Here is a 17,283-nt window from a genome sequence, read left to right on the forward strand (position 1 = left end):
GCATTTAGAAAGGAAAGCCTCCTTTTACAAAATTATCCCAGGAGCCCAGGAGAAGGAAGGAGGGAAGGAAGGGAGGGAGGGTGGGTGGGTAAAGGAAAGGAAAAAGGGGTGGGTGGGAATGAGAGAGAGGGAAGGAAGGAGAGGGAGGAGGAAAGAAGGAAGGAGATGGGAATGGGAGGAAGGAAGGAAGGAAGGAAGGAAGGAAAGAGAGTGAGATGGGAGGAAGGAAGGAAGGAAGGAGAGGGGGGAAAGAAGGAAGCAGATGGGAATGGGAGGAGGAAAGAAGGAGAGTGAGATGGGAGGAAGGGAGGGAGGGAGGGTAAAGGAAAGGAAAAAGGGGTGGGCGGGAATGAGAGAGAGGGAAGGAAGAAGAGGGAGGAGGAAGGGAAAGAAGGAAGGAAATGGGAATGGGAGGAAGGAAGGAAGGAGAGTGAGATGGGAGGAAGGAAGGAAGGAGAGAGGGAGGAAGGGAAAGAAGGAAGCAGATGGGAATGGGAGGGAGGGAGGAAGGAGAGGGAGGAGGAAGGGAAAGAAGGAAGGAGATGGGAGGAAGGAAGGAAGGAGAGGGAGAGGAAGGGAAAGAAGGAAAGCAGATGGAAATGGGAGGAACGAGAGAGAGATGGGAGGAAGGAAGGAGAGGGATGAGGAAGGGAAAGAAGGAAAGAGATGGGAATGGGAGGAAGGAAGGAGGGAGAGATGGGAGGGAGGAGGAAGGGAAGGAAGGAGATGGAGGTGGAAGGAAAAATGGGAGGGACGGAGGAAAGGAAGGAAGAGGAAAGGAAAAAGGTGGGAGGGAGGGAGAGAGGGAGATGTGAAGGAATGAAGGCTCTTTCACAAAGTGATCCAGAACCCAGGAATTGGGCTGGATCCATGAGAGGTTCTTGACACCTGCCGGATAGAAGAGAGGATCTCTTGTCAATCTGGGTGTTTTTTTCCCCTTCTTCTTTTTCCTCTGCAGATTTTGGGTTTGGAAACTTCTACAAAAGCGGGGAGCCTCTGACCACGTGGTGCGGAAGTCCACCTTACGCAGCTCCCGAGGTCTTTGAAGGCCAGCAGTACGAGGGGCCGCAGCTGGACATTTGGGTACCTGCCTCTCTTGTCTTTGTTGAAGCCCCCTGTGCCTTTCCTCCTCCCGTTCGGATTCTCTGACTTGCTAAGAAAAATGCCTTCTCCTTTCCCCTCTCCCCCTCCCTCCCTCCCTCTCTCCCTTCTTCTCTCTCTTCCTCCCTCCCTCTCTTCCTCCCTCTTCCCCTTCCTCCCTCCCTCTCTCCCTTCCTCTCTCTCCCTTCCTCTCTCTCCCCTTCCCTCCATGCCTTCCTCTCTCTCTCCCCCCCTCCCCCTCTCCCCCCCTTTCCTCCCTCTCTTCTCCCTCCCTCTCTCCCTCCCCCCTTCCTCTCTCTCTCTCCCTCCCTCTCTTCCTCCCTTCCTCTCTCTCTCCCCCCTCTCTCCCTCCCTCCCTCCCCCTCTCCCTCCCTCCCTCCATCCTGAATCTGGATCAAGCTGTGCTGGTGTGTCAATGCTGGGTTTAGCTAAGTTCTTCCCCCTTGGGAGATCCAACCAGATTCTCAAAGGCTGGAGGGGTTTGGCTGCTGGCTTTCTAGGGGGAAGAAGGTCAGAAGGCCTTTGGCACTCCTGCTCCTGGGGCCGGACCAGGCCCTGGGCCGCCTTCTTCCTTCATGCAGCTCTTGGGGGGGGAAAGAAACACGGAGGGGAATCCAGAATCCCTCAGAAAAGTCCAGGGCCTTGTGGTGTGTTTTTTTTTTAAATGACATAGGATAAGGGACCTTGGAGGTCTTCTAGTCCAACCCCCCGCCTAGGCAGGAAACCCTATACCGTTTCAGACAAATGGCTATCCAACATCTTCTTAAAGACTTCCAGTGTTGGGGCGTTCACAACTTCTGGAGGCAACTTCTGTTCCACTGGTTCATTGTCCTCACTGTCAGGAAATTTCTCCTTAGTACTAAGTTGCTTCTCTCCTTGATTAGTTTCCATCCATTGCTTCTTGTTCTGCCCTCAGGTGCCTTGGAGAATAGTTTGACTCCCTCTTCTTTGTTGCAACCCCTGAGATATTGGAAGACTGCTATCATGTCTCTCCTTCTTTCTATTAAACTAGACATACCCAGTTCCTGCAACCGTTCTTAATTATGTTTTATTCTCCAGTCCCCTAATCCTCTTTGTTGCTCTTCTCTGCACTCTTTCTAGAGTCTCCACATCTTTGCTACATCCTGGAGACCAAAACAGGGTTTTGAAAGAATGCCTGGAAAGACGGTTGCTGCTCTTTCTCTCCACTAATTGGGTCTCTCGGGGGATTAGCAGGGCTTCTGCAGGCACTTGGGGGTTTGGAGGCAAAGTCCTCCATCCCTTTGGGTCACGCCAGGCGAGGGGAGAGAAGAACACGGGGCAGTCCAGAGCCTCCTCTTCCTTTCCAGCACTCTCAGCCTATCTGCCGATGGGATCTCTCGCAGGCCTGCAGGATGTAAGGAGGGTCCCTTCAGGACCAAAGGCCTCCTTTGAAGTTGGTCCTCCGGAAGCGCCCGTCCTCTTCCCCCCCCCCCCTGCCGCCGCTGAGCAAACGAGCCCATTTCTCCCATCAGGGCTCCGTAAGGAGGAGCAGCTGCACCCCTGCCCCGTGTTTCCCTGCCCCTCACTTGCAAACAAACCCTCTGGACGCCCTCAAACACACCCGAGGGCTCAAACACGGAACCTCACGCTCTCTGCACGCGTGCCAAAACAAGGAGGATTGATGGCGGGAGCTGTTGACTTGGCTGGGCTGCTAACAAAAACATCCTGCCTGTGGATCCCAGAAGGAAAGAATGTGCCTCAGAGCACGGAGATCGGTGGTGGGGCGGGGTGGTGGTGGTGTCTTTGCTGACACAACCGCTCAGGATGTTTGCTCCCTAAGGGTGGCTTTGATAGGAACCAGAGCAGGTCAGAGAAGGGCTCGGCCAGGTGTTGGAGAATTGGGAAGGAAGGAAGGAAGGAAGGAAGGAGAGGGAAAATGGGAGGGAGGGAAGGAAGGAAGGAAGAGTAAAGGAAAGGAAAATGATGGGAGGGAGGGAGGGAGGGAGAGGAAAGGAAGGAGATGGGAGGGGGAGGAAGGAAAGAGGAGGAGGGGAAGGAAGGAGAGGGGAATGGGGGGAGAGAGAAAGGAAGGAGAGGAAGAGAAGGAAAGAAAAATGGGAGGGAGGAATGAGGAAGGGAAAGATGGAGATGAGAATGGGAAGAAGGAAGGAAGGAGAGGAAAAATGGAAGGGAGGAAAATGAGGAAGAGGAAAGGAAAATGGTGGGAGTGGGAGGGAGGGAGAGAGGAAGGAAGGAGGGGGGAGAAGAAAAGGAAAATGAGAAGGAGGGAGGAATGAGGAAGGACGGAGATGAGAATGGGAAGGAGGAAGGAAAGGAAGGGAATGGGAAGAAGGAAGGAGAGGAAAAATGGGAGGGAAGAAAAGAAGGAAGAGTAAAGGAAAGGAAAATGATGGGAGGGAGAGGAAAGGAAGGAGATGAGAGTGGGGAGGAAGGAAAGAGTGAGAAGGGAAGGAAGGGGATGGGGATTCGGAAGGAAACGAAACATGAGACAGTGACTGCTGTGTTTGGAGCAGGGTTGTGGTGATGTGACCTTGTGTCCCTCTGATCCTCTTTTGCAGAGCATGGGCGTGGTCCTCTACGTCTTGGTTTGTGGAGCTCTGCCCTTCGATGGACCCACCCTCCCCATCCTGCGGCAGAGAGTTCTGGAAGGAAGGTTCCGCATCCCCTACTTCATGTCGGAAGGTACAGCTCCCCCCCCCCCCCCCCCCCCCCCCCCCCCCGTTTTCGGCCTCTTTCTGCCTTCCATCCCCTACGGATTCTCACCTGCTGCAAGTGATGGAGATAGGAGAAGTCCCAGAGACCCACTTTCTTTTTTATCTTTCTGGGCGTTGATGACAAGAGGAACTGATGTAATTACTACTTAATACAATAGGATATTGGCTATATAATAGTATACATGTGATTGTATGTGATGAAAATGGAAAATAAAAAAGTATATTTTTTAAAAAAAAATCAAAGCGGTTAGTTTAGCCATCTTTGCTCACTCCCTCAAATTTTGCAGCCACTGACATTTCTCTTAACGACGGTGTCACTGAGTGACGGAGCTGTTGGTCCCAATAGGGGCCGTTAAGGGGCGGATCGCCTGTATGAATGGCTTGTAATGCGTAGATGATGTAATGCACAAAGGTTTGGGTCATCACTGATCGAAATTTTGTTTTTAATATATGCCGATTAGTGAACATTCAGAAGTGACAGTAAATTCTTCTGTTCTGTATCGAGACGCTTTCCCTTCCTGTATCCAACTCTCTTTCTCGTTTTTTGGGGCCTGCGCAGAGTGCGAGCATCTCATCCGGAGGATGCTGGTTCTGGATCCATCCAAGAGACTCAGCATTGCTCAGATTAAGGAGCACAAGTGGATGTTGATAGAGGTTCCGGTCCAAAGACCCGCTCTCTATTCCCAGGGGCAAGAGAACGGACCTCCCATCGGGGAATACAACGAGCAGGTCCTGAGGTTGATGCACAGCCTGGGAATCGACCAGCAAAAAACCATCGAGGTAACAACAATCTCCGGCATTGACGGACTGTTTAATCCAGGGGTCACCAAAAGTGGCAGCTTGGAGACCTGTGGACTTCAACTCCCAGAATTCCCCAGGCAGCATGCTTTAAAATGTCTGGATTTCACACCTGGCTGGGGAATTCTGGGAGTTGTAGGTAGGTAGGTAGGTAGGTAGATGATTGATAGATAGATAGATAGATAGATAGATAGATAGATAGATAGATAGATAGATAATAGAGATAAATAGATATAGATAGATAGATTTGGGGGAGGGGAATATATATCAGAACTGGGGGAAAAAATAGGTACTTTTCCTTTCATGTTTTTTCCCCCCATCCTAACCACAACTTTTGGAAATTCCCTCCAAGCCACCCGGATCGCTATTTCCTTTCTTTTAAAAAAGGGGCCGGTTCTCATGATTGCAGGAACGTTTTAATCCCTCCCGCTTAAACCCCAGGAACGCTTCTTAAAAGTTTCACGCCCAAGGTTTCGCATCCCAAAGGACAAGCAGCCGTTGTTTTCTCCAGGAAGTTCTGGGAAGCCATGAGGAGCCGGGGAGCAAAACAGGAAATCCAACCCTCTTTGCGCATCACCGCTTCTTCCCGGCCCCAAGAAAGACCCGTCTGCTTAAAAAGCCTGCAGAGCCGCCTTTTAATGATTATTTTCGCTCTCTGGGCTAGGATTCCAAAGGGAGCTTCTTTCCAGAAATAAATACACTCCGAGGGCTCCCGACGGACTCTGTGCAATCCCTTCCTGAGAGCCGGTCGATATTTTTAGCTGGTGTGGAGCCTGCAATATTAATGCTTCCTGCCAGCAACTCCAGCAGGGGGTGTGGTGGGGGGGGGGGGAGAGGTTAGGAGGAGGGTAGGAGGATGTACATCAATGAAACTTGGAGCTTCGCTTCTCTCCGGGCCTCAGAATTGAGAAAGACCCAACTGGAGTTGGGTTTCGCTTTATGCAGGGATCCGAAGACCTGAGTTGGTGGGGTTCAGCTTCCCTCTGCAAAAGAGGGGTGGATGGGGTTGGAAAAGCTCCAACGGCCACGGGGTGTAAGAGTCCGGTGTCCCCCATTAGGTTGAAACGATTGGGGTACACTTCAGGTAAAGCCTGTAGAGAGTCTCCCTCCTCCACCCAAAGGTGCTTTTTTTTTTCCAAGAGGCAAGTGGACTTTCTCGTTTTTCTTTGAAGGCGTTTCTCTTCTCATCCAAGAAGCTTCTTCAGCTCTGACAGGATGGTGTGGAATGGAAGGATTGATACTCCTTGCAGACGGTTCCACCACAAATCCGCGAAGCCCTTATCCGCGGAGACATAAGCGCGAAGACTAATTCGCACCGTTCTAAGCGCTAAGGAAAAACGCGACCCTACCGCGATGACATAATCGCAGAGGGCAAATCCGCACATTCCCAAGCACTCAGTACCCTAAACCTAACCCTAAAACAAACCCCTAAACCTAATCCTAACCCTTACCTTAATTGAAATTGGCTTTCTGCCGCGGCGCCGTTTTAAAGCGCCCTTCTGTTGCCGCGCTGTTGTCGCGGCGGTGATGACGCGCGGTGATGACGTTGCGGCTTTAGCACCGCGATTTTATCACCGCGATTTTGACGAGCGCGGTTTTGTCGTGCCACGCTTGCAGACAGCTGGTCATTTGCAGCCTTTTAGAGGGTCATTGAGGCCACTTGGAGGTTTATCTGTGTCCTCAGGGGTCACCTGAGTGCTGCAAATGGTTCCTGCAGTCTGCAACTTTCCCCCCATCTGGAAATCCATTCCTCCTCCCACACCCTTCAAAGGGTCTCCATCCCAAATTATATAGCTAAAGGTCTGTAGAGATTCTCCATCATTCAGGTCACGGTTGTCCCAAAGGGGCTTTTTTAAAGAGGCAAGTTTTGTTTTGTTTTCATTTGAAGACGTTTCACTTCTCACCCAAGAAGCTTCTTCAGCTCTGACTGGATGGAGGGGAACGGAAGGATTGATACTCCTTGCAGACAGCTGATCATTTGCATCCTTTCAGAGGGTCCCTGAGGCCACTTGGAGGTTTATCTGTGTCCTCAGGGTCACTTGAGTGGTTCAAATGGTTCCTGTAGTCTGCAATTTTCCCCCCTCTGGAAATCCATTCTTTCTCCCACCCCATTCCAAGGGTCTTCATCCCAAATTGCATAGCTAAAAAGTCATCCAGGTCGTGGTTGCCCGAAAGGTGCTTTTGCAAGCGACAGCTGGAGTTCCTTGTTTTTTTCCTTTCGAAGACGTTTCGCTTCTCATCCAAGAAGCTTCTTCAGCTCTGAAAAGATAGTGGGGAATGGAAGGATTTATTGCAGGCCACAGGAACCATTTGAATTGAATTGAATTGGATTGAATTTTATTATTTGTATGCCGCCCTTCTCCGGGAGGGACTCAGGGCGGCGAACAACTCAAAAAGGGGAAAAGGGGAACATAGGACAGAATACAGATAATTAAAATAAGCAAGAATCACGCAACCACACAAGTCGAGAGGGGAGGGGAACTCATCAACCCCAGGCCTGCCGGCACAGCCAGGTTTTGACGGCTTTCCGGAAGGCCTGGAGAGAGGCGAGGGTCCGAATCCCTGCGGGGAGTTCGTTCCAGAGGGCCGGAGCTGCCACAGAGAAGGCCCTCCCCCGGGTAGTAGCCAGAGGCCACTCAGGTGACCCTGAGGACACAGATAAGCTTCCAAATGGCCTCAAGGACCCTCTAGAAGGATGCAAATGACCAGCCGTCTGCAAGGAGTATCAATCCTTCCCTTCCCCACCATCCGATTAGAGCTGAAGAAGCTTCTTGGAGGAGAAGCGAAACCCCGTCCTAAGTCACTTTAGTGCCAGTGCCATTGTAACTTCGGTCACTAAACGAATGGTTGTAACTCGAGGACTGCACCTTGATTCAGGGGAGCTCTGCACCATCCCGGGGGGCAAGGCATTGGGGCAGGATCCGATGCCCCGAAGGACGCCGGGGAAGAGGAATCGGTGCCCTGACTTAACTCTCGGATGCCTCTTTCCTTCTCAGTCCCTGCAGGATAAGAGCTACAATCACTTTGCTGCCATCTACTACCTGCTGGTGGAGAGGCTGAAGTCCCACCGCAGTAGCTTCCCCATCGATCAGCGGTTAGACTCCCGCCAGCGGCGGCCCAGCACCATCGCCGAACAAACAGTCGCCAAGGTAAAAAAACTGGCCTCTGTTCTAGAGCAGTTGGACAATCTAGAACACAGAAGAGTGTGTTCTATTCTATTCTTCTATTTCTATTCTATTCTATTCTATTTATATTCTATTCTGTTCTTCTATTCTACTATTCTTCTACTATTTATATTCTGTTCTGTTCTTCTATTCTGTTCTATTTTTCTATTCTATTCTATTCTTCTACTATTCTATTCTTCTATTTATATTCTATTCTTCTAGTATTCTATTCTATTCTACTATTTTATTCTTCTATTTATATTCTATTCTATTCTTCTATTCTTCTACTATTCTATTTTCCTATTTATATTCTATTCCTCTATTCTTCTACTATTCTATTCTTCTATTTTTCTATTCTACTACTATTCTGTTCTGTTCTTCTATTCTGTTCTATTTTTCTATTCTATTCTATTCTCCTACTATTCTATTCTTCTATTTATATTCTATTCTACTATTCTATTCCTCTATTCTTCTACTATTTTATTCTTCTATTTATATTCTGTTCTATTTTTCTATTCTACTACTATTCTGTCCTGTTCTTCTATTCTGTTCTATTTTTCTATTCTATTCTTCTATTATTCTATTCTTCTATTCTATTCTTCTACTATTCTATTCCTCTATTCTTCTACTATTTTATTCTTCTATTTATATTCTATTCTGTTCTTCTATTCTTCTACTATTCATCTATTCTATTCTTCTACTTATATTCTATTCTGTTCTATTTTTCTATTCTATTCTTCTACTATTCTTTTCTGTTCTTCTATTGTTCTAGCCTAACGCCTTTTTCGTCATGGCATCCTTGAACTTCCCGCTTCCCTTGGTCTTCTGCTTGAACCGTCTTTTGACTGTCCTTTTCTCTCGCCCTTCGCAGGCTTCCGTGGCTCCTGTCAACTTGCACTCTCAAAACATTCGGCTCCGAAGGTCTCCTGGCCTCCCACCCACAGCCGAGGCCTTCTCCTTTCCCAGATCCGTCTGCCAGGCGGACGCGGCCTTCATGGAGGAAGAGAGAATTGACACCCCCAAAGTAAGGACCTCTCGCATTTTCCCTCTGCAGAGGGGGGGGAGAGGGGTTTGTGTGGCGCGATGCTTGTGCCCCCTTTTGCTTCTGGTGGCTGCAATCCAGCCCCTCCCTGCACATTTCCTCCCCCTCCCCAGTAGAGGGGCTGGCGCTAAGCTTGATTAATTGGGAGAGACACCGTCAGTGTGGTTATGCGCAAAGGCACGGCTGCTCCGGTGAGCTTGGGCTGAGGCTTCAGCAGAGATGGGGGCTGAAGAGGGGCAGACTCTCTTGTGAAAAGAGCATGGAGGGTATGAGAAACTCCCTTTCATGGTGACCCTTGCTGGCTGGGGAATTCTGGGAGTTGAAGTCCATCCATCTTAAACTTCCTTAGGTGAAGAAACACTGATCTAGCAATAGGAGCATTTAGATTTCTATACTGCTTCACAGGGCTTGACAGCCCTCTCTAAGCGGCTTACAGAGTCAGCCCCTTTTCCCCAACAATCTGGGTCCTAAATTTCACCCACCTCGGAAGGATGGAAGGCTGAGTCAACCTTGAGCCTGGTGAGACTCAAACTGCTGGCCATTGGCAGAATTAAGCCTGCGATACTGGATTCTAACAGGAAGGAGGGAAGGAAGGACGGATGGAATAACAATAGCACTTAGACTTGTATACCGCTTCATAGGGCTTTCAGCCCTCTCTAAGCGGTTTACAGAGTCAGCACATTGCCCCCCAACAATCTGTGTCCTCATTTTACTGACCTCAGAAGGATGGAAGGCTGAGGCAATGAGCCGGTCAGGATCAAACTGCTGGCAGTTGGCAGCATTAGCCTGCAATACTCATCTAGCCACTGCACCAACACGGAAGAGAGGAAGGAGGGAAGGACCGACTAGCAATAGCACTTAGGCTTATGTAACTGCTTCATAGTGCTTTTACAGCCTGCTCTAAGCGGTTTACAGAGTCAGCCTCTTGCCCCCTAACAATCTGGCTCCTCATTTTACCCACCTCGGAAGGACAGAAGGCTGAGACAACCTTGAGCAGGTCAGGATCGAACTGCTGGCAATTGGCAGAAGTAGCCTGCAATACTGGATTAAGGAAGGAAGGAAGGAAGGAAGGAAGGGTAGTTAGATTTATATACCACTTCACAGTGCTTTTACAGCCCTCTCTAAGCGGTTTACAGAGTCAGCCTAATTGCCCCCAACAATCTGGGTCCTCCTTTTACCCACCTCTGAAGGACGGAAGGCTGAGTCAACTTTGAGCCAGTCAGGATCAAACTCCTGGCAATTGGCAGAGTCAGCCTGTGTTCTCGCCACTGCGCCACTCTGGCTATTTTAAATCAACTCTTAGTTGTATGTTTGATCCCATGACCATGGTGTCATGCGCTTTGATTGTCACAAATGCGTGGGTTACTCCTAAGTTACTTCAGTGCGTTTTAAGTTTGGTCACTCAATAAATGGTTGTATGTGGTCATCTCGTCACTAAACGAATAGCCTGCGTGCAGATTCCTCTCTTCAACGTCCATCCCCCCACCCCCGGGTTTCTTTTTTTTCTTTTTCTTTTTTGAAAAAAGTTGTTTTTTATTTTTCCTTCCAAATTCATTCTTAAATATACATTCTTATAATTGCTATTTAACATTTGTCAATTCATATCATTTTTCCGCCTGTATATTTACATTTTCATACTTTATTTCCCCGCCCCCTGATTTAATAATGTGTCGTCTGAGTTGTTTTGTCCTTTGTTCCTTTCTATTTGTATCTTTTTTCAAGCCAATCATAAAATTTCCCCCATGTCCTGTAGTACACCGATTCCTCTTTGTCCTTTATTCTCAATATCAACCTATTCATTTCTGCACAATCTAACATCTTCTTTATTATCTCTCCTTCTGATGGGATTTTGCCTGCTTTCCAATTTTGTGCAAATACAATTCTAGCTGCTGTTATTATTTGTACAATCAGATATGAGTCTTCTTTAGTATATTTCTCTGGTAGAATACCCAATAAGAATATCTCTGGCTTAAATTCTATGGGCTGATGTATCATTTTCTCTAACCATGATTGTATTTTAACCCAGTAGCTTTTTGCATCTCTACATGTCCACTATATATGATAATATGTTCCTGGTAGTTGGTGACATTTCCAACATTTAGCTGATTTATTCTTAAACATTTTTGCTCATCTTTCCGGTGTCATGTGCCATCTATAAGACATTTTATATAAATTCCCTTTGTATGCTGTCGCCATTGTCATTTTATAGTTCCTTTCCCATAGTTGTTGCCATTTTTATAGTTCTATTGTATATCCAAAGTTTTTTGCCCCTTATTATTGTGTCTTTAACCTCTTCTTCTTCTAGGTTTATTCTAAGTAAGTAATTGTACAATTTTTAATCATTTTTTTTCATCCGTTCCCACGAGTATCCTATCTAATTCTGAATCTTCCGTACTAAAACCATACTCTTTAATGTCTTTCTCCCTCTTCCTCCTCATCAGGTGAATGGTTGCCTGCTGGATCCTGTCCCCCCGATGATGGTGAGGAAGGGGTGCCAGTCCCTCCCCACCAGCATGATGGAAACGTCCATCGATGAAGGGATTGAAGCGGAAGGGGAATCCGAAACGGATCCTGCCCAGGCCTTCGAGGCGTTGCAAGGATCTCGCGGTGGGAAGAGGAGACATACCCTGGCAGAAGTGACCAACCCCCTCTTGGCCATGCCAGGCCCAGGTACGAAACGAAGGTCCGAGGGTCCAGGATTGGAGATCAGAGCTTCAGGCGAAGGGGTCGTTTCTGATCCAACCTCCCACCCCCCACCCACCCCTTATGCTCTCTGGGAAGGTCTGGAAGGACCATCCCACCACGACAGGTTGAGGAAGGTTGGTAATAAAATCACAGAGTTGTAAAGCGATATTGGGTGTACCGAGGTACACCCACGTTACACCTGTCCTCCGCGAGCTGCACTGGCTGCCAATTGGTCTCCGAACTCAATTCAAGGTGTTGGTCATTACCTTTAAAGCCCTACATGGCTCAGGACCAGCGTATTTGCGAGACCGCCTACTGCCACATACCTCCCAACGGCCGATAAGATTCCATAGGGTGGGCCTCCTTAGGACACCGTCAGCCGGACAGTGTCGGCTGGCGGGGCCTCGGAGGAGAGCCTTCTCTGTGGCTGCTCCGACCCTGTGGAATCAGCTGCCCCCAGAGGTCCGGACCTCACCCACCCTCATGGCCTTCAGAAAAGCTGTTAAAACCTGGCTGTTCCGGCAGGCCTGGGGCTGTTGACCTTATTATGTAGGGTCCAGCCCCGATCAGAACGTATGCGTGTTGGTGAATTTTTAAATTATTTTTTATTTTATTCTGCTTTCTTTTCTTGTTCTTTGTAAGCCGCCCGGAGTCCTCCGGGATTGGGCGGCCTATAAATCTAATAAATGGAATTGAATTGAATTAAAGGGGCCTTGGAGGTCTTCTAGACCAACTCCCTGCTCTAGGGCCTCTACCATTTCAAAGAGAGGATTGTCCAACCTCTGTTCGAAAGCCTCCTGGTGCTGCCACACTGATCTAGCAAAGCCCCACTTAAGGCTGAAGAGCAGCCCTCGCTCCGTGTGTAATCTCATTGACTTTATGTCACCAGCTGAGGAAACCAGTAGGAGATCTTACCCTACAGGCCACTGAAGGGGTGCAGGAGAAGGGCCTCCCACTCGGTTTTACGACCCACTGAATTCAGCCGCCAGGAAAGGAGGACCCGTGAGTCTTCTGCCTGCCTTGCGAGCCAGCCGTGGATGTGCTTTGGAGGAAGACCCGAGGGGGATAACCGTACAGATGGTGGCTGCCTGCTGTGCCAAGCCGTGTCTCATGACAGGGTGCACAGACTGGGGAGAGCAAACAGTGTCAGCTCAGAAGCCACCAGCTGGCAAGGGCTCCGCTGGGCTGGTGGCAAACAGAAAAGCCCTCGCAAGAGAACAACTTTTCTCTCGGTTCACGGGTTTCCGTTTGCGTGGCATATGTTAGTTGTCTGCAAGAGGGAAGGGCTGCCCACGCTCGAAAGGGCGGCCTAGTTTGAGAAAGAAATGGAGAGAGAGAGGAAAAGGAAGGAAGGAAGGAAGGAGAGAGAGAAAGAGAAAGATGGAAGGAAGGCGAGAGAAAGAAAAGAGAAGGAAGAAGAGAGACAAAGAAAGAGAAAAGGAAGGAGGAGAGGAAGAAAGGAGGGAAGGAAGGCGAGAGAAAGAAAAGAGAAGGAAGGAGAGAGACAAAGAAAGAAAAGGAAGGAAGAGAGGAAAGGAGGGAAGGAAGGAGAAAGAAAAGAGGAAAAGATGAATGGAAGGAGAGAGAAGGAAGGAGAGACAAAGAAAGGAAGAGAAAAGGAAGGAAGAGAGAAAGAAAAGAGAAGGAAGGAGAGAGAAAGAAAAGAGAAAGGTGAGAGAGAATGAAAGGGGAGGGAAGGAAGGAGAAAGAAAAGAGGAAAAGAAGGAAGGAGCGACAGAGAGAAAGGAAGAGAAAAGGAAGGAAAGAGACAGAGAGAAGGAAGGAGAAAGAAAAGAAAGAAGTAGGATTTGGCAAAACCACCATTACGAGGCTCATCCCTCTAAAGCCATGACAGGCATGTCAACTACGGATTTTCCAGGGGCCAAGGGAGATCATCTGCTTGAACCAAGTGTTGAAACCAAGGTCTGGCTTGGTCTGGTGAAGAGCTCCAGAGGATGCCGGATGAGCCCTCCCTCTGCTGCCTGCCTTCAGCGGGGTAGAAGCAGGGGGCTCACTCTCTCTCTGCCCAGTTGGAAGCAGGACCGGATGGCTGGGGAATTCTGGGAGTTGAAGTCCACAAGTCTTAAAGTTGCCCAGGTTGGAGAGCCCTGTGTTAGAGGAGAAACTTTGGCCACATTCTTTAGGTCAAAAGTAGCTTATAAGTGAAACCCAATACTGAGAAAAAAAAACTCTTTCTTGTAGGTCCTGCAAAGTCGTCAGTTGCCTTTCTAGGACTTTAGAGACGACGACCCTGGTGGGAGGATGGTGGCTAATTCTGTTTCTTGCTGTTCTTCTCGGGCCCTGTAGGAAAAGTCTTCTCCATGGACGAGAACCAGCCCTTGAGCAGCGTTGACTCGGAATACGACATGGGATCTATCCAGAGGGATTTGAACTTCCTGGAAGACACCTCCTCCTTGAAGGAAATGGTTCTGGCCAACCCACCAGCTCCCAGGATGAACCCCCCTTTCATTGGCTTGAGACCGCCCAATCCGGCGATGCAGGCGTTGGCGGCCCAGAAAAGGGAAGCCCACAATCGCTCCCCGGTCAGCTTCCGAGAGGGGCGCAGGGCGTCGGACACATCCCTGACACAAGGTAACGGCTGTGGATTGAGGGGCGTCAAGAGGGGTACAGGTGGTCCTTGATGGCCAAAGGCTCTCTCGACCACGGGATGCAGGAGTTGGGGCCGCGATGGGTTGGGTTGGCCAACGGAGGTTTGGGATTGTCTCTTGCAAACCTGCAGAACTTGGGAAAGATTCTATCCATGGTTAGAAACACCGGGTGGAAGGTGGAATACAGAAAAAAAAATAGTTAGGTGGACTTGGAAAGAGATACTATATATATATATTTAAAGTCACAACCCCTGGTATGCCCCCCTGGTATGACTTTAAATATATACCTTTCACCCTGGCCTGGCTGATAAGGAGTCGAGCTCTGTAGCTCAATGGTTAACACATCTGCCTAAGAGGCAATAGAGCACAGGTTCGATTCCCAGCAAGGGTATGGCTAGCTGATGAGAGCTAAATAGCTTGAAATAGATCTATACTAGTCTCCCTTTATTTATTTATCAGCACAAATATAATAAAGGATAATTGACGCGCAAAATATAGCCTCTCATTATCAAGACAACCCCTGTCTTCTCGAGGTGCCCACCGTTTTCCAACAGAAGGGGCTCTGTCGACTCTTGGGCCCGGCGAGCTCAAGTAGTACTCAGCCTAGAATCATGGATCCCGTTGATTCGGGATGCATGCGACTCTACAGCGAAGGGATTGGCGATGCCGTACCGACGCTAAAGACTTAAGTCAAGTCACAAATATAACATATATATATATATCCACTCCAGGGGAAGGATACTGCAAAATCTCTCCATTCCCTCCCCACTCGGGGGGCAGCCAGAGGTGGTATTTGCCGGTTCTCCAAACTACTCAAAACTTTCTGCTACAGTGCTCTAGAGCAGTGTTTCTCAACCTTGGCAACTTGAAGATGTCTGGACTTCAACTCTCAGAATTCCCCAGCCAGCATTCGCTGGCTGGGGAATTCTGGGAGTTGAAGTCCAGACATCCTCAAGTTGCCAAGGTTGAGAAACACTGCTCTAGAACCTGTCAGAACCTGCTGGATTTCACCCCTGCTATATAGGCATTATTGTGTTAGAATAACTAGCACTGTTTAAAATAGTAGATACGTCATTCGATTTCACTTTGGTTTTTATGGCAAGTGAAATGCCAGGACAATTACACTGCATTCAATATGTTGATATATAAACAATAAAAAGTATATTAAAAGAAAAATGCGCCTTTGGGACAACATTGACCTGGAGGACAGAGAATCTCCATTAGACCCTCTGCTCTTTAACCTCCCAACAACAGGAATTGTAGCCTTCAGGCAACACCTTCAGAACTTGGCCAGAACCAAAGGCATCCTGGAGCTGAACAAAGTCCAGATGTTGTATGACCAGATGAGGTCAGAAGACGAACCTTCTCTGGAATCCGCTTCTCCTCACTTCCAGGACCTTGAAAGCAGCTCCCGGCAGGTAGGTCCTTAGAGAGCAACTTCATCGTCTGGGTTGGTGTTGGTCCCTGGAGCCCCCCCGCCGAGCTCCTACATTATAAACCTGTTCCTGAAGCTACCATGGAAGGAGTGCAGGTGTTTTAGGGGGGGGGGGGGCTGAACCAATAGCTTGTGAAATTCTGAATATTGGGGATCGGAGAGTCGGCAACCTTAAGCACTCAAAGAGCCACAAGGATCCTAAACGGGAGCCCCCATTCAATTCTGGACCGACTAGAAGTCTGGTTCCCCCACCATAGAGTCTCCTCCTAGCATGGCGTCCTTTTTCCTCTTCCTGTCCTAACCGAAAGCCCTATCCATTTTGGAGCCTACTGGCGACAGGGAGCCACAGCAGAGGGATGAATTTGTTCCTTCAGTCATCTCAAGAGTGAAAAGTTCTGTTTGTGACTATATGAGACTCTGTGCCAAGTTTTGCCTTGTCCTGCCTTTGGAAACTAGTTATCTGGTAGCTCTCCAGGCGAGATAAGGTTCGTGTTGATAGATATTCCTCTAAAAGAGTGTTTGCTGGGCCTTGCTGACTGTGAATGAAAGGAATTCCCAGTCGTGTAAATAAAAGAGGGTTTGCCGGGACCAAGACTCCATTTCATGCTTGTTAAGGAAGCTTTGGTCAGAACAATCGTTTGGCTAGTAAGGTGTCCTCCTCCCCCTCTTTTTCCCCCGAAGGAAGAGGCATCCTTGCCGCAGGAGGCGGCTTCCAACTTCCCCGGCAGCCTCCATCCCCCGTTGCTATCCAGGCGCCAGAGCTTAGAAACGCAGTACCTGCAGCACCGGCTTCAGGTAGGTTCCCCTTCCTGGAAAGCCTTCAAGCCAACGGAAATGGGTCCTTCCGTAGGAGAAGGCTGCCCATCCTTCTCAGATCCATTCAGTGGGGAAGGGCAGGAGGGGAGGGTCTGTCTCTTATCTGCAAAGCCCTTGCTTTCCCCCACCCCCTCCAAGTCGAAAGGCCCGGGGAGGGGATGGGGGAGGCTTAGACCAACTCACCAATTCAGCTTTCCACCCAACTTGCCAAGGCTTCCGACGGGCAGCTCCGAAATGCCATTCTCAGCTCTCTCTCTCTCCCCTTTCTCCTCCCAAGAAGCCCAGCCTGCTTTCCAAAGCCCAGCACGCCTGCCAGATGTTTTGCAAGGAGATCCCTCGGAGCCTGGAACAGCAGCTGCAGGAGCACAGGTGAGCCCCAAGCTCAGGGAGGGGGTCAGGATGCCAGCCGTTCCCCATTTGCAGAGACTGAATGAGCAGTGCAGGTTCAGGAGAACACAACCCGCCTTAACAGCGGGTTCTTCCACTGGATATAGATTGATTTGATTGATTGATTGATTGATTTAATTTGTATGCCACCCACTCTCAAAGAGTCTCAGGGCGGAAATAGAATAGAATCTCCCTTTGGTGCTGGAAGAAAAGCCGCCTCAACCTAAGTAGCCCAGATCTTCCCTCCCCATTCAGTACAGGCTCATCGGTAATAAATTAATGGAATTCTCTTGCCAATCTGGGCTGGAGAATTCTGGGAGTTGAAGTCCCACAAGTCTTAAAAGTGGCCAAGGTTGGAGATGTGTCTGTCACCTGCACCCCATAACTGTCTGGTTTGGCTCTGCAACCCAACAAGACAGACACGGACTTCAGAGGATAATCAGACCGGCAGAAAAAACAATTACAGCCAACCTGCCTTCCATTGAGGGTCTGTAACATGCATGAGTCAAAAAGAGGGCTGAGAAAATATCTACAGACCCCTCGCATCCTG

The 17,283-nt window shown here is 49.0% G+C and overlaps 1 protein-coding gene across 2 annotated transcripts in view; it reads left to right on the top strand.

Moving 5' to 3' along the window:
• The window catches only part of LOC116516382 (serine/threonine-protein kinase SIK2-like), a 69,431-nt gene that overhangs the window by 49,674 nt on the left and 2,474 nt on the right, over positions 1 to 17,283 (top strand). For both annotated transcript variants that reach the window (XM_032228819.1, XM_032228820.1), the window contains 10 exons: positions 959 to 1,083; positions 3,642 to 3,765; positions 4,357 to 4,577; positions 7,592 to 7,744; positions 8,631 to 8,783; positions 11,243 to 11,471; positions 13,794 to 14,078; positions 15,350 to 15,513; positions 16,212 to 16,325; positions 16,624 to 16,715. In XM_032228819.1, coding sequence (XP_032084710.1) covers positions 959 to 1,083; positions 3,642 to 3,765; positions 4,357 to 4,577; positions 7,592 to 7,744; positions 8,631 to 8,783; positions 11,243 to 11,471; positions 13,794 to 14,078; positions 15,350 to 15,513; positions 16,212 to 16,325; positions 16,624 to 16,715 — 1,660 coding nt within the window. The remainder of the gene's footprint in view (positions 1 to 958; positions 1,084 to 3,641; positions 3,766 to 4,356; positions 4,578 to 7,591; positions 7,745 to 8,630; positions 8,784 to 11,242; positions 11,472 to 13,793; positions 14,079 to 15,349; positions 15,514 to 16,211; positions 16,326 to 16,623; positions 16,716 to 17,283) is intronic.

The sequence above is a fragment of the Thamnophis elegans genome, chromosome 13 (genome assembly GCF_009769535.1).
Source record: "Thamnophis elegans isolate rThaEle1 chromosome 13, rThaEle1.pri, whole genome shotgun sequence".
Lineage (NCBI taxonomy): Eukaryota > Metazoa > Chordata > Lepidosauria > Squamata > Colubridae > Thamnophis > Thamnophis elegans.